General features: G+C 32.9%; 2 protein-coding genes and 1 non-coding gene across 7 annotated transcripts; 1 reads left to right on the plus strand and 2 right to left on the minus strand.

Moving 5' to 3' along the window:
* Positions 1-694: 694 nt before the first annotated feature.
* LOC115709591 (uncharacterized protein At2g24330) lies at positions 695-4,356 on the plus strand. 4 transcript variants are annotated; one of them, XM_030637733.2, is made up of 7 exons: positions 752-972; positions 1,070-1,103; positions 1,201-1,491; positions 1,798-1,942; positions 2,653-2,762; positions 3,287-3,695; positions 3,782-4,356. In XM_030637733.2, exons 3-7 carry the CDS (start codon positions 1,213-1,215, stop codon positions 4,036-4,038), a joined length of 1,200 nt encoding a protein of 399 aa, XP_030493593.2. In that variant the 5' UTR covers positions 752-972; positions 1,070-1,103; positions 1,201-1,212; the 3' UTR covers positions 4,039-4,356. The 4 variants fall into 4 exon arrangements, with proteins under 4 accessions (XP_030493586.2, XP_030493593.2, XP_060961468.1 ...); XM_030637726.2 differs by lacking the exon at positions 1,070-1,103 and having other exon boundaries at positions 695-972; positions 1,199-1,491; XM_061105485.1 differs by having other exon boundaries at positions 1,199-1,491; positions 3,287-4,356.
* A 3,450-nt stretch (positions 4,357-7,806) lies between these two features.
* On the minus strand, positions 7,807-9,876 carry LOC115709604 (uncharacterized). 2 transcript variants are annotated; one of them, XM_030637742.2, is made up of 3 exons: positions 9,731-9,876; positions 8,161-9,064; positions 7,807-7,997 (listed from the first exon to the last, which is right to left on the minus strand). In XM_030637742.2, the coding sequence occupies exons 1-2, from the start codon at positions 9,845-9,847 to the stop codon at positions 8,165-8,167; spliced, it is 1,017 nt and encodes a 338-aa protein (XP_030493602.2). In that variant the 5' UTR covers positions 9,848-9,876; the 3' UTR covers positions 7,807-7,997; positions 8,161-8,164. The 2 variants fall into 2 exon arrangements, with proteins under 2 accessions (XP_030493602.2, XP_030493611.2); XM_030637751.2 differs by having other exon boundaries at positions 8,161-9,052; positions 9,731-9,853.
* A 4,402-nt stretch (positions 9,877-14,278) lies between these two features.
* Positions 14,279-14,385, minus strand: LOC115703391 (small nucleolar RNA R71). Its single transcript, XR_004009158.2, has one exon. It is a non-coding gene; the product is annotated as a small nucleolar RNA R71 (small nucleolar RNA).
* Between the last annotated feature and the right edge of the window lie 1,319 nt (positions 14,386-15,704).

Below are 15,704 nucleotides of genomic sequence, written 5' to 3' on the forward strand. Positions count from 1 at the left end.
GGACCTGTATCGGATCAGGCCAAAAATTTAAATTTGCTCGAAAAACATATATCTGACCATTTCAATCCTAAATCTGACCTAAACTAGAAAATCACAGTCCTTTAATTCTAAATTTAAATAAACATTTCAATAATTTTATATATTTTAACCCTAAATCATACCAAAAAAAAAATTAATACTTACCTTTAGGGGCAGACCCACATAGAAGCGAAGCAGGGCCGTCACTTCTTGAAAAAATAATCGAGAAACAAATGTAATTTAGTTAGTTACGATACATATTTGTAATAAAAGATAATATTTATAGACATAATATTAGTTTTAGTGTAATGATTAAGATAAATTACATATAAGATATTAGTTAAGGATTCAAATAGAGTATTTTTTTTTTCATTACACCCCCTCATTTTAAATCTTGAGTGCTCCCTAATTTCCTCACTTTAAATTCTAGTTCCGCTACTGCTTACCTTTGACGATAGTACTGATGGAGAAGTTATTGGGTCCACAGTGATCATTAGGTCTGTGAATCATTAGATCTGTGGTCTCGGTGGTCGTGGAGAGAATGAATCGAGATTATGAATTGTGGATTGTGGGTCGAGTCCTTGGAGTAAGGTCGAAGAGAGAGAGAGAGAGAAAAAAGGGAGGAAGAGAGAGGTTCGGTGTTTAAAATCAAAGAGGTAAAATTGAGTTTTACGAAATATTAACCTATTCGGAATAACTTAGGTTTGGGGAAATAATTTTAACCCAATAAACACATAAAAAGTTTTCTATCAAAAAAAATATATACATAAAAAGTCAAATATTTGGACAAAGTATGTTGTTAGTAATTTAAACTCTGATTTGGTCATCATAACCAGAGCAACAGAGAATTCAATGGTGATGGTAGAAGAAGAAGAAGATTATCAATACTCACTAACCATAACCAAATCAATCACTTGATTTCATTTCTGCTCAATCCATCGGTTGCTCCAACAGGTTTGATTATATCTTTCTCTCTCTTTGAGATCCGATACGACAGGTGATGGAACAATCCATGTTCATCATCTAATTCCTTTGCTTTTCTTTTTCTCAGATCGGTTATTATTACTTCATTCATAAATCTTAAGGTAGTTATGCATTTCATACGGTTAATGTTTGAATCTGTATTTTTTTTTTTTTGAATGATTATCGATTTTGGGATTTTTGTGTGTAATTTTGGTAGAGAGAGAGAGAGAGATGGGAGATGATAAAGGCGTTGGAGAAGGTGAGAAGGTAGAATCGGGAACAACGACGACGGCGACGGCGAGTGAGGTTGGGAAGAAGAAGAAGAAGGTTCGTAAGGGTATCTTTTCCAGAATTTGGAATGGAATCTTTAGAATAAATGGTGATGATTTTGAGAAGCGACTTCAGTATATTTCTAAAGAAGAAGCCACTGTTCTTGCTAGAATCAAGAGGAGATCCCAAACTTGGAGGCCTATAATTAGATACCTTATTATATTTTCTCTCATTTTTGAGGTAGCATTCCAAATCTATGTATCTTGATTATGCCAAACATTGTATGAAATTGAAAAATTTCGTTGAAATCGTTTGTTTGGAAATTTTCCGAAAAAACTAATCATAGGGCCATTATGCTTACTAAATTTGTTGAAGATATGAAATATAAATTTCACCTGATTATGCAAGTCTAGCATGTTTTTGATTCTATTGAGTTAACCGCTGTAACTTGCATTGTTTGTTCAGTTTTCTGTAGATGATCTGATGTTTTCTGTTTTAAGTTTGTTCTTACAAATAAGTAACCAATTGGAATGTTTTGATCCTCAGGCTATTGCAATTGGTTACGCTATTGTAACAACCCGAACATCGGATATGAATTGGAAAATGAGAGCATTTCGAGTTTTGCCTATATTTCTTTTGCCTGCTATCTCTTCTGTTACTTATTCAGCATTTGTAAGCTTCACAAAGATGTGTAAGTGCCCAAATAATAGCTAAATGTTTATTTGAGTTTGAGGGTTTAGGAATATTTTGTTATTTTGACTGCATTAAGAATTTGATCGGGTTCCATAGGTTAGTGGATTTATTATTCTGAGTCTTATTTTCAGAAATGAATTTGCATAGTGTTATGGTGAGAATTTTGACATAAATAGAAAGAAAGCAAGTACTTTGCAACCCTAAATCCCTCACCCAACCAACCAACCAACCAACCAACCAACACCACCCTTTGTCCCATGAAGTTTTAGCAAGGAAATTCAACTCAATGTAAAATTTCCTTTCTTATACAGTTGTGGCTGTTGTTGTTTGTCTGTGTGTGTGTGTGATAAGAACCGATACTCTAAACTCAAGAAAACCAATAAAACAGTAAGTAGCCAAACAGTAGAAATTATAGGCAATTGCTATTGAACTAGAGAAACAAGGTTCCAAACTATTGGATCCCTTAGGCCCCTGTGATGCAAAGAGTATTACTACTCAATTCTTGCATACCCCACTCACCCCTTAGCCTCACCTCTATATATACTATCTAACTAACTCTCAATGCAATGAGTCACCCACCCTTTTATTTATTCTAGCACACCATACTAATCCTGGGGTCTAATAGTGTTAATATTAACTGTTCATCCTGTATTCACAGTATTAGCATATCAATAAATTGATATTTTGTGGTATGATTTGATGATTCAGGTGACCGCAAAGACCAAAACACTTTGGAAAAGCTTCGGGCAGAAAGGCAGGCGAAAATTGATGAGCTTAAAGAAAGAACTAATTATTACACCACTCAACAACTAATTCAGGTGAAATGATTGTTTGATTTGTACTGCCCGAGTTGTTGTTTTGTTCGATGTTCCATCGTGGTGAAACATGAGGCAGTAGTCATTAGTTTACTTATTTGTATATTTCGGTCGGATTAATTTAGTTGAGTTTCAGATAAGGTTACTTTTGGCCAACCCCGGGACAAATTGTTTCTGAATTTTTTGAATTTCCAAGTCAACATCTTGAAAATGTGTTAAAATTTAGTTCATTTGCTTTATTTTCAGAAAGATCGATACATTTTTCACTTATTTAAAATAAGTGTCGTTTAAATGTGACAAATAATATTTTACTATCATTGTGTCTATGAAATGCTTTCTGTTCCTAAACTGGGTTCACTGTTGTGGAGCCTGCAAATAATGGTTAAACTTACTATCCACTTGGGGCTAGCTGAAGTGGTTGGTCTATATGCATTTCTTATACAAACATATTTGTCATTTGATGATGTATTATATACTGGAAGCTCTATTATTTGTATGTGATAATGAAGGTAATCTCCTTAATGCAGAGATATGACCCTGACCCAGCAGCAAAAGCAGCTGCGGCAACTGTTTTAGCATCAAAGTTGGGTGCAGATTCAGGTCTGAAAATGTTTTTGGGAGATGAACATGAACCTAATGTTCAAGCTACAATGGGAAAGAGCAAAGATGTAGAACTTGTTCAGTCTGGTGGACTTCGGAATAGGAAACATTCCAACACTCACTCAATCTCCGGAGAAGGTACACATCAATCTCCAGGGAGTGAGGATCCCGCCCAGACTTCTGAGCAGAGCCCGTTGGTTGTTAGTCATTACAATCCTACTCAAGGATCCTCTGCTCATGACGGAGGATGGATTGCTCGAATTGCAGCATTACTTGTCGGTGAAGATCCAACACAATCGTATGCACTCATTTGTGGAAACTGCCATATGCACAACGGTGAGACTTTTCGTTTAACCTACTACTAGTTTGGTTTTTTAACTAACCAGTTAAGTGGACTGGCCTCGGGTTTTTTCTTTGCACAGGACTTGCTAGGAAGGAAGATTTCCCATTCATTACATATTATTGCCCACATTGTCGGGCCTTAAACAGGCCACACCAATCCGAAGAGCATGTTTCTTCTGGTTCTAGTACCCCTAATTCGGGAGCCATCGATGTGTTGAAGACTGCTAATGTACTTGCAAGTGAGAGTGTAGTCGCAGGTGACGGTTCCATTATTAGAGCCATCCCCGAGAACAAAGTCGAGGAAATGACCGAAACAACAGAGGATTTGGCCAGTTGAGAAAGCAAGCAAGCAAACTTAAACTTAAGTTTGAGGCTCAAAGTTGAAGTGTTGTGAAAATTATTTGACTAGAAAATTATTTGTATAAACACACAAGAAATTATTTAGATTTCAAATAGTTTAAGACCGGTTTTAATTTCAGGTGAGGCGGCCGCCCATGTTTATACGTGGTGGTGCTACTATTTTTGTTCTCCTTGTGGTGGTGATTCTGGTGAAGTTGAAAACTCTTTCCTCAGATCCAAATATTTCTTAATTTTTTTGTCTTTTACTTTTCATATTCATTATATTTCAATATATACTTAATTTTATTTTATTTAATTTTTGACATTTCAACACGCTTTTTTTTTTTTTTTTATCAAAGAACATTCATATTTAAACATGTTATTTTTTTTTTTGAACAAATATTTCAAACATGCTTATTGATAAGGAAGACTTAAATTAAGTATTTATTTTGTTCTCACAATATTAATTATTAAGTTTCTTTTCTTTCTAATTTTTCAAACATGTTTCTTTTGTTAATGACCTCGCCTTTGAAGCTAGACTTGGTCAAGTTGTAAGTGTTATCATCCCACTTCTTGGAACTTGAAGTTCTTTTTCAAATAATAATAATAATAATAATAATAATAAGCGCTTTTTTTTTTTTATTTTTACATTTTAAAACATTTTTTTTTTTGTGTATTTTTACGAATTTTTATGTAGAAATTTCTAATGCAACATTGCAACAAAAAATCGTATAAAAACTCCTATTGCAACTAGCGTTGCAACCACTTTAAAAATTAAAACCGTAAATTTGTAGAAAAAAAAAGTTAAAAAAATAGTATATGCGGTAATTCCCCAAATATTAAATATATAAATAAAGATTTATTTCAAAATTTAAATAAAGTAATATTTTTTTATGAAAGATTGTTACCGTCAACCTTTTATTATAGCTTTTTAATTAACTCTGTGCTTAAAAATATATATCAGAATATTGTTTTTCAAAAAAAAAATTATAGCAGTATTTATTATGTTTACAACATAATTCTAATAAATTTTTGAAAATTTTCAAATAATTTAAAATACCGAAAATATGTTTAAAAGTGGGTAAATATTATTTTAGAACTCGTGCTTTGCAAAAGTTACAGATTGGATAATTTGTTTTGTTAAATAACAAAATGAACCATGTATTTTCTAAAATGGTACAAATAGGACCTTAGAATTAATTTTTTGTAAAAATAAAACTTAATAATAATCTGACTTGGAGCCTGGAGGTATTATGACAAAACTAATAAAATTTCCTACATCTGTTCGTGTTAGGAATTGTCTTCAAGTTATTATATTAACAAAAAAAAGTTGTCAAAAATTAAACTCAGAGTCCTATTTATACACTTTTAGAAAATATAAGGTCTATTTTACCATTTAACAAAACAGATTGTCCAATCTGTAACTTTTGCAAAACACATGGTCCAAAATGAAATATATCCTTTAAAATTTTGTAAACACGCGGCAAACTGAAATAACAAGAACTTTGTTTTTGTTACTGTAAATTATTTAGAATTTAAAATTTATGAAAATTTATATCACTATAAAAAAAATATTAGCAAAAATTGTTCACACTCCATTATTTATATTAAGAGTTATTTGCGGCATAACTTCCTTAAGTGGCCAGGTTTTTGCAACTAACCCCAATTCTTAAATTTTGGTGGTAAAACCTCCTAAACCTAAGTTCTGTTAGCACTTAGCCCTTTCCATCCATTTTTGGCTGTTAACTGCCATGGTGGAATGCTGTGTACACGTGGCACAATTTTAATGGTCCACGTAAATAAATATTTAAAAAAAATAAAAAAATAAATTATTTTAAAAATAAAAAAATAAAAAAATATATTTTTCTTTAAAATTAAAAAATTAAAAAAATAAGTTTATAAAAATAAAAATTAAAAAAAAAACCCTAATTTTCTAATTCATTCATTCTTCTTCATCTTCTTCTTCTTCTTCTCCATAATCAGCTATTCCATGCTCCATTTATTTATCAACCGAAGAGAAAACAAACAAAAACAACACATTTATACATCATTCCATGCGATTTTCTTAGAAGAGAAACAAAAACACAAAAGAAACAAAACAAAAAAAGCAAAACTCACATGGAGAATTTCGAGCTGGTCCTCGAAGTTCTCAAGTGTGGTTTGAATGGCATTGAGGCTCTTGGCTTTCCGAATGGCGGAGTCAGCATCGTGATGGAGACAAAAGTCCTTGACGAAAACAAAACCTCCGTGACCGGGAAGGGCATCGTTGCCGGAGGCAGCAGAGGGTTTCTTTGTGTCGGAGTTTCTGTGAGTTTGAATGGAGTAGAGGAAGTGAGTTTAAGAGATAGAGTGAATGGCGTCGCTAACCTCTCTCTCTTACCGGACCCCAACCTCGAAACCCCGACCGCTCCTCTACCACCGTCGAAGTTAAAGATTCTGTAACCACTAGAGCAGCTCCGTCGGCTTCGGTTCCGAGCTCAACAAACCACCAACAGACTTCTAAATCAACTGTCCAGCTCGAAAACCCTAGCTCTAGTAGCTTGACAGACAATCCCAGCACGATTCAGAGACAACAACAAGCACAGACTGGAGACTACCCAAAGCTTTTTCACCAAAGAATTGAATTTCTCTGGTTATGGATTTGATGGGAACAGTGTCAAGAACAACAAAAATTCTCATTCCTTGAAGCCTGAATCGGGGGAGATATTGAATTTTGGGGAAAGTAAGAGGAGCGGTCGGGGTTTCGGGGTTGGGGTCCGGTAAGAGAGAGAGGGTGAAAAAAATGTGTTTTAGGTTTAGATTAGGGTTTTTTTTAGCAGAGAAAGAAGAAGAAGAAGAGGGAGGAGGAGGAGGAGAAGGAGGGCGTGAGAAATTAGGGAATTAGGGGGTTAGGGTTTTTTTTTAATTTTTAATTTTTTAAAATTGTTTTTTTTAATTTTTAAAGAAAAAATAATTTTTTTTAAATATTTATTTACGTGGACCAATAAAATTGTGTCACGTGTTCCACCATGGCAGTTAACAGCCAAAAAGGGATGGAAAGGGCTAAGTGCTAACAGAACTTAGGTTTTAGAGGTTTTACCACCAAAATTTTAAAATTTGGGATTAGTTGCAAAAATCTAACCACTTAAGGAGGTTATGCCGCAAATAACTCTTATATTAACTGAGAAGATTGTAATAAAAAATTGTAATTATCACTACATTATTTATATTAAGGTTAAAGGAATGGAAAGTTGTTCGAGGGAGAACCAAAAATGTTGTCCACAGAAAGACACATTCTTCTTCCACAACCTTGTCACCATGTTAAAGTGGGTACCATTTTAAATTTTCGATGAGAATATAATAATAATATGTTTTAAATTATTTTAAATGAGTAACTTGCGGCTTAAATACTTAAGTTTAACCCCCATTTATTTAAGTTTAATTTTTGACGATAATAATACCTAAGTTATATTTCTAAAAATCTGTAGGTACCTGAACGTAAAATTTCAAGTTATTATCACGTATCATTTTTTTATTAGTACATATAAATTATTTTTTAAAAAAAAATTAAAAATTTATAACTTGAACCAATTAGTAATTGCCATGTGATAATTTACTTAATATTTAACAACTAGGTACCTACAAAATTCCAAAAATATAACTTAAGTATTATTGCCGCTAAAAATTAAACTTAAGTATTTATTTGCAACTGGGAGTTAAACTTAAGTATTTATGTCGCAAATTACCCTATTTTAAATTTAAATCATAAATACATATAAAACTGATATTTTAAAAAGAACATCTAATCCTTCATGTATTACTAACTATACTAACAAAGAGATTCACACTGTTACAAGATAGTAGCATATCTACTAAAACAAAATTCTCAAGTACAAAAGGCACAAACATTAACACTATTCCAAATCCACTACAAATGTTGACTTAATAAATCCAAAATCCCTTAAATCACCATCTCTCCTGCAACCAAACATAAAAATAAACGTGAAGATCCAATCAATAGGGAGAATTAGTAGACATATTGGTGTTTCGATTTAAATGCAACCAAACAAAAGAAATAAGACAAACGCCACCTTAATTTCCATGGCAATCGTATTAGATTAACAACCATAATGAAGCTTACCGAATCACTGTTGTTGCTGTTGATTTTGCTGATTTTGAGGGTTTGGAGGAGGAGGCATTCCCGGGCGGGGCGGTCCAAACACAGGAACGCCACCACCAGGAGGAGGCGGCATCCCAGGACGAGGAGGCGGTGCCTGCATTCCGGGCCTGGGTGGAGGAGGTGGTCCTCTCATCATCTGACCAGGAGGAGGAGGTCCCATGGGCCGTTGCCCAAACTGAGGTGGTGGGCCTGGAAACTGCGGTGGCCCACCAGGCCTACCACCAAACTGTGGCGGCCCACCTGGGGGAGGGCCACGTGCCATTGGAGGCGGACCCTGACCGGGATAGCCAGGCATCTGACCAGGCGGCCGAATAACAGGAGCAGGATACGACATTGGCGGAGCAGCAAGGTTCGGGACAGGAGGACGAGATATCTGTGGCTGCATCATGCCTGGAGCAGGGCCACCAACGCCACGCACTGGACCAGAAAGTCCAGGCTGGGCTTGAGCAAGGGGTGCAGTGGGTACACCACGGCCTGCAGCACGACCAATTCCAGGCCCAGCCAATGCTGCAGCATTAGCAGCTTTAGCTCGGGACTCTTCCTGCGGAGGTGGGCCTTCTACAGTCATGGAAATGACCTCTTCCCCACGGAGGAGAACCAAACCTAGGGTGCGGCGATCTTCGCGTTCCTCGTTGGTCTTCTTTCCCTTGGCCGGAGGAAGCTTGCGAAACTCCTCACAGTCACCGAGGACAAGGTTCATGTGGCGGTCGAAAGCCATGAACTTGCCAACAAGCTGGCGACCATCCTGGATGCTCACCCTCATGCGGTAGTTGATGTACTGGAGCATCTTAGAGCTCTTAGACATCGACATTGTTGCCGAGTCTGAGTGAGAATCAACAACGTTTTCGAAATCCTGAGAATTGAACTGAGAGTGGACATTAACATTATAACATTTCAAACTAAAATTATAAATAAAACCCATTCACAAAAACCTTACAGCATATTACCATAAAAATCCAATAAAGAAATTTCATAGATAGAAACATTATTTTAACAACTATACTCACTACTCAAAGAAACAAAATCAGATTATCATATCCAGCACTTAGTAGAAACTAACAACAATTGTTCACAAATTCTCTAAACAGGTTATTAGTTGGTAGCTATTCAATCAAGTATTGTCAATTTTGGTTGAAAACTTCACTAAACAGGTTATTAATAGGTAACCATTCAATGAAGTATTGTTCCAGTTACTTGTTTCTATAACACAAACACAATAACCACAAAATGTGATTCATATGAGAGAAGCAGAATTTTTGTAATCACATTAAACCAAAATCATAAAATTATGAATGTTTCTAAGGTTTGAAATGGAAAAAAATTGAGAACAAAATCTCCGAACCAACCAGATTAGAACAAAATCTCGTATATATACGAATCTTAGAACTAAGGATGCCATTGCCAATGATGAATTATATTCTAAATATTGAGAAAAGTCGAACAAACCAACAAAGTTTCGATAGTACATGCAACAATACTGAGAATTCTATAAGGATATCACAGAAATCTAAGAGGTGAAAATATGAATTACCTTGGCGATGGAGAGTGGAGAAGAGAGAGAGAAGAGAGAGAGGTTCTCTGGTGTGAGAAGTAGGTTTTCAGTCTTCTGCCACTGCCAGTGATGAAACCCTAATTCAGTTGGGCCCATATATTGGGCTTATCATATTAGACAGATGATATTTTTGAAAATTAATTGGGCTGGGCCCTTGAGCTGGACTGAAAATTACATAGAACACTATTGTGAAATTTTATATTTTTAGGCTCAAATTTTTCTTTTTTACATTTTTAGAATATTCTATAAAGACACAAAAACATAACATCAAAATCAAAAGAACATAAAAAATAATATATAAATAACAAAAATTAATAATAAAATAACAAGAATACAACAAAAAGACTGTATTTTATGTAAATAAAATCTAAAAAACTGTAAAAGTATTGAATACTCCATACGAACTATATTTTTGTAATTTTTTTGTTGCTTTTGTACTTTTTTGAAATTATTCCTAATTTAAGAAAAAATACGATTGTACAAAATTTAAATATTTTACTTTTTTAAAATTTTATTTACAAAAGATACAGTCTTTTAATATATTTTTATATTGTACTCTTACTATTTTGTTGTTGATTTTTTATTATTTGTGTATTAATTTTTTATATTCTTTTGATGTTTTTTTGATGTGGTTTATTTGTTACTTTTATGTGGCTTTATTATGTTTTTATAGAATACCGTAAAATTAAAAAAAAAAAAAAAAAAACCTTTGAACTAAAAATGTAAAAAAATTACAGAATTTAGATCTTTAGGTAATTATTCTAATTAATTTTTCATATCATAATATTTTTAAAAAAAAAAAAATAGATCAATTTTTAAAAATAATGTCTTTGCATAACTAATAACCACCCTTACAGCCTCCATAATCATAAAAGCAATGAATCAAAATAAAAATATACATTTAATTTAATTAGTTATGATATATATTTGTAATAAAAGATAGCATTTATAGACATAATCTTAATATTAGTGTAATAGTTATGCAAGATTGCATTTATAATAGATGTTAAGAGTTTAGATTCCTAACACATTTTTTTTCCTTTTTAAGTTTACTTCTTCTTTTAAATTATTTTTGTTCTCCATGTGGTTATGTGGTCGTGAAGTTCAAAACTCTCATCGGATCCATATATCTTTTTAAATTTTATTTTTAACTTTTCAATTTTAGCATGTTGTTTTTTTAACAAAGAACAGTGTGGAAGAATGTTGTTAAATCAATAGATTTAATTAGGGAAATTTACATGGTATACTAATTTTTGCTATTTTTTTACAAAAATATTGCCAGGCGGTATTTTGTACTTTTTTACTGTATTTTTTTATAAGTTTCATCTTTGCGATTATCTTTGTGTTAAGTTTCACTGGTGTTCTACTAGTGTTTTACTAGTGTTTTACTGTTGTTTTGAGTTATACTGCTTTGTGTTTTACTGGTGTTTTATAAAAACACGGTATTTTTTTAAAAAAAATTCGTGTGACAGTATTTTTGTAAAAGTTAACCAAAATTCCAATATTTTTGTAAGTTTCCCTTTAATTAAGAATGGTCGGCCTGATGGTTGGAATAAAGTGGCATATTTACTTACGGATGATAGAAATTGGAATGTTTCCAAACTCAATTCCCTGTTTGACAAAGCTACCACCAATAATATCTTTAAAGGAGGTAGGCCGGGGGGCAAGGTAGTGACAAATGGATTTGGTCTATAGATTCAACTGGTCAGTTTTCTACGAAATCTACCTGCCTTGCTCAGGCATTATCTCGTGCCCCTCCTATTACGGTGGCGCCCTCCATTTAGAACAAACTTTAGAATTCGAAGATTTTGGAGCGCCATAAGATTTTGTGGTGGTGTATCCTATCAAGTGCCTTACCGATCAGGTCGGCTGTTAAGTAGTCAAAAATGCATATTTATTAGTGTAAAAACACAAAATAAAATTAATTCTATATAATATTTTCATGAAATTAATGTAATATATTTCTATTTGAAAATATTATAGTGTTGAGTTAATTTTGTAAGAAAATAACATTTTATGACACAAATAAGAGATAGAAATAAATAAAAAGAAATTAAGAAAATGCATTGTTTTTATTTTTTAAAAAATACAAATTAATTACATCTTAATATTTTCATTTAAATTATTGTGATATATTTTGTGTTGAAAATATTTTATTTGGATTTGATTTTGTTTGTGTTTGATTAAGAAAATGACATTTGTGAAAAGAAAGGAAAAGAAAAAGAAAAATAGTAAAAATGTGGTCCAAAGCAATGAAAAATGGTATTTTTGAAGTCCAAGAAGAGCACCCCAAGAAGGCAGCCCATTCAGCCCATTTTCCTTCCAGTGAGCATGCTTGCCACGTGGCGAGCTGGGATTCGCTCCGCAGGCCCACGACAGGCGCACCAGGGGGACTGTCCCCCTCTTCTTCCTCACGCGCGTGTGGAGCGCACGGCCCCTCCTGGGCCTTTCGTTTGCTGCACTCGCCAGCCACGCGGCTGGCCTTCCTCTATGACCGCCTCCCTTCAGCAGCCCAGCCACTTTCCACGTGGCTTTCTCTCCTCTCGCCACGTGTCAAGTTGCACACCAAAGCCACCAATCCGAGCTTGACACGTGGCACTCCGGTTATAATTTCTCGTATTTACATTTTTACCCACATGCAATTTGTAATAAGTTTAATTGCGCATTAGTCCTTTTACCCTTCTATAAATAGAAGCTTAAGTTTTTAAAATTCAGTTACAGTTTCAGAGTTTCAGAAAGAAAAATCCAGAGAAAACGCTCAGTTAGTTTACCGCTTTTCTTAGTTAATTTTCTTATGGGTTTCTAAGTTCCCTTATTATTAAGGTGGACGATGAAACCTAGTGTATTTAATTAAGTATTTATTTTTATTTTGATTCTCAGTACAATATATGCAATGATTTTCGCTTCTTAAAATAATTTTCTTTCATCTTTAATATCACGTATTTTTTATAGTTAGCAATTATTAATGTTTGGTTCTACATTTTATTAAAAATAATATTCTTTGATTTGTTGTATTTACATTAAATTGTTTCACATTTAATGCTTAGAAGTTATAATTTTAAAGCGAAGGAAAATCTATTTTTTTATTAGAAAATAATTGGTTTGATTACTGGTTAAATTATGAGAATCAATATAAACATAAATATTTTTATATACACTTAAGTGGATTCTGAACCCTTAATAATATTCCAAATATTACTGAAAATATCTGTTACTGTCATTTTACTGTCATTTTTACTGTTTAAATACTTTATTTTATTTTGTTACCAAAAATCTCACCATTTTCGGGACTAGGTTAGAGTTTTATTAGCTTAGATTAAATTAGTATTTTCTTCGATTTCACGCAATTCCCATGAGTTCGACCTCGTTCTTCACAATTTCAATACTACAATAAAGATTCGTGCGCTTGCGAGTTGATAAATGTAAAACGTACCATTTCGGTATACAACAAGTTTTTAGCGCCGTTGCCGGGGAACTGCAAGAAAAAAAACTACTTTAATTCAGGTTGGTATAATTTTTCTACTAATTATTATATTATATATATATATATTATATATTACGTTTCTTAATAACGAAGTAAAACATATATATAAAGTTATTATTATTATTATTATTATTATTATTATTATTATTATTATTATCAGTATATATAAATTACGTAAACTAATATATATAAAATTTATTATATATTATTATTATATATAATATTAATATATTATTATATGTTATTTATTATTATATACATTACTTAACTATTAAGAAAAATATATTATTATTATAATTATATATAATAAAGTATATATTATAAATTATAATTAATATTAATATTTATATTTCGGTCAAATATATACATATTATTTATTTCCCGCTATATTTTAAATTCTGTCTTTATTTCTGCACATATATTAATCTTAGTATTTATATTTCTGTCAAATATATACATATTATTTATTTTCCGCTATATTTTAAATTCAGTCTTTATTTACGCAATTATATGGTAGGCACCGCCTCCTAATTTTTTCATGTTATTTTAATTTTTGTGATACTTGGTGTATGATTCGCTGGGAACGAAATTCTAAAAAATTGTTTGGTTAAAAGAAAATTATTGTAGGTTGAAATTAAGATTGAAAATTCTACATCATGGAACCAAATCAAGTAAATGTGGAAGAAAAAACTCTCATTGATCATTTTTCTCCCATTTATGTTAATTATCCATCATGCATTATTTTTCCTGAAATAAATGCTACACATTTTGTGTTGAAACCTTCTATAATTCAATTTTTACCATCTTTTTATGGGTTAGATAGAGATGATCCATACATGCATGTGAAAGATTTTTTAGAAATTTGTTATACTTTTAGATTTTAAAATTTTTCTGATGAATTTGTTAGGCTTAGACTTTTTCCATTCTCATTAAAAGATAAGTCTAAAGCCTGGTTTAATTCACTCCCAGCCCAATCCATTTCTACTTGGGATGAATTAGTTAATAAATTTTTGTCCAAATTTTTCCCAATGTCTAAAACGGATAATATTAGGAGAGAAATCTCCGAATTTTATCAAAGAGATCACGAAGAATTTTATGAATGTTGGGAAAGATTTAAAGATTTATTGCTAAAATGTCCACACCATGGTTTTGAGAAATGGAGATTGGTAAAATATTTTTATGATGGATTATCTCCTTCAAACCGACAAATGGTACAATCAATGCACACTGGAAAATTTTTGCAATTTAGAGGGGACGAGGCTTGGGAGTCTCTTGAGAATCTTTCTGTAAATTCTCAACAGTGGAATTGCCAAGATCCTAGATCGAAAGCTTCCAACACACCTAAGAGAGGTGGAATTTACGATGTCAAAGATGACGTAGATTTAAAAATATCATTAGCAAATCTAACTAAGAGAGTTGAAGCTATGTCAGTTAGTCAATCCACGAATACTCCTATCCATAGGAATGAATTTTGTTCTCTACGCTATAGTACAAGTCATACTATCCAGTCGTGTCCATCATTGCCTACATACCAAGAGGCATTTTCTGAAGATGCGAATGCTCTTCAAACTTATGGGAATTCGTTTGATAGCCCATTTGCTCAATCCTACAATCCAAATTGGAGAAATCATCCAAATTTTTCTTGGAGACAGAACCAGCCTCCAATGAACCAAGGGAACCAGTACAACACTCCCAATCAAAGTCATGCCCTACCTAATATGCCATATCCTCAACAACAAAGAAAACCATCTTTAGAGGATACCTTACAACAGTTCATGCAAACCACCCAACAGTCCATGTTAAAACTCGAAACACAAATGGGTTAGCTTGCTACTGTTGTAGCTGAAAGGGAAAAGGGAAAACTTCCCAATCAACCCATTCCCAATCCAAAGAGTCAGTACGAGGTAAGTACATCTAGACCTACTGAAGAAGCTAAATCAATTTCTATCCTTAGGTCTAAAAAATTATTGAAAAACTTGATTACATACCTCAACCTGATACTAAAATGAACAAAGACTCATTGAAAGAAAATGAAAAGAGTCAGCCTGAAAGCTCACATTCCAAAGACTCGGTTAAAAAAATGAGTCAAACTTTGTCGTTCATTCCAAAAGCTCCATTCCCACAGAGATTGATCCCAATCAAAAGAGGTAGTCAGTATGGTGACATCTTAGAGGTATTCAAGCAAGTAAATATAAATATCCCTTTCTTAGATGTCATTAAACAAATACCTACCTACTCAAATTTTTTAAAAGATCTGTGTACTACAAATAGAAACACCAATGTTCCGAAAAAGTTAGCAGATCGATCTATGAAAATTCCTAGAGAATCACAATCACTCCCTAGACCACAAAAGTTATTTCGACCTCCTGATTGGGACATTCCTTTTGATCCCGGTAAGTTACGTTCTAAATGGACTAGTCCATTTTCTGTTCGTACTGTTTTACGGAGCTGTTGAAATTGAAAATTCTA

The sequence above is a fragment of the Cannabis sativa genome, chromosome X, assembly GCF_029168945.1.
Source record: "Cannabis sativa cultivar Pink pepper isolate KNU-18-1 chromosome X, ASM2916894v1, whole genome shotgun sequence".
Lineage (NCBI taxonomy): Eukaryota > Viridiplantae > Streptophyta > Magnoliopsida > Rosales > Cannabaceae > Cannabis > Cannabis sativa.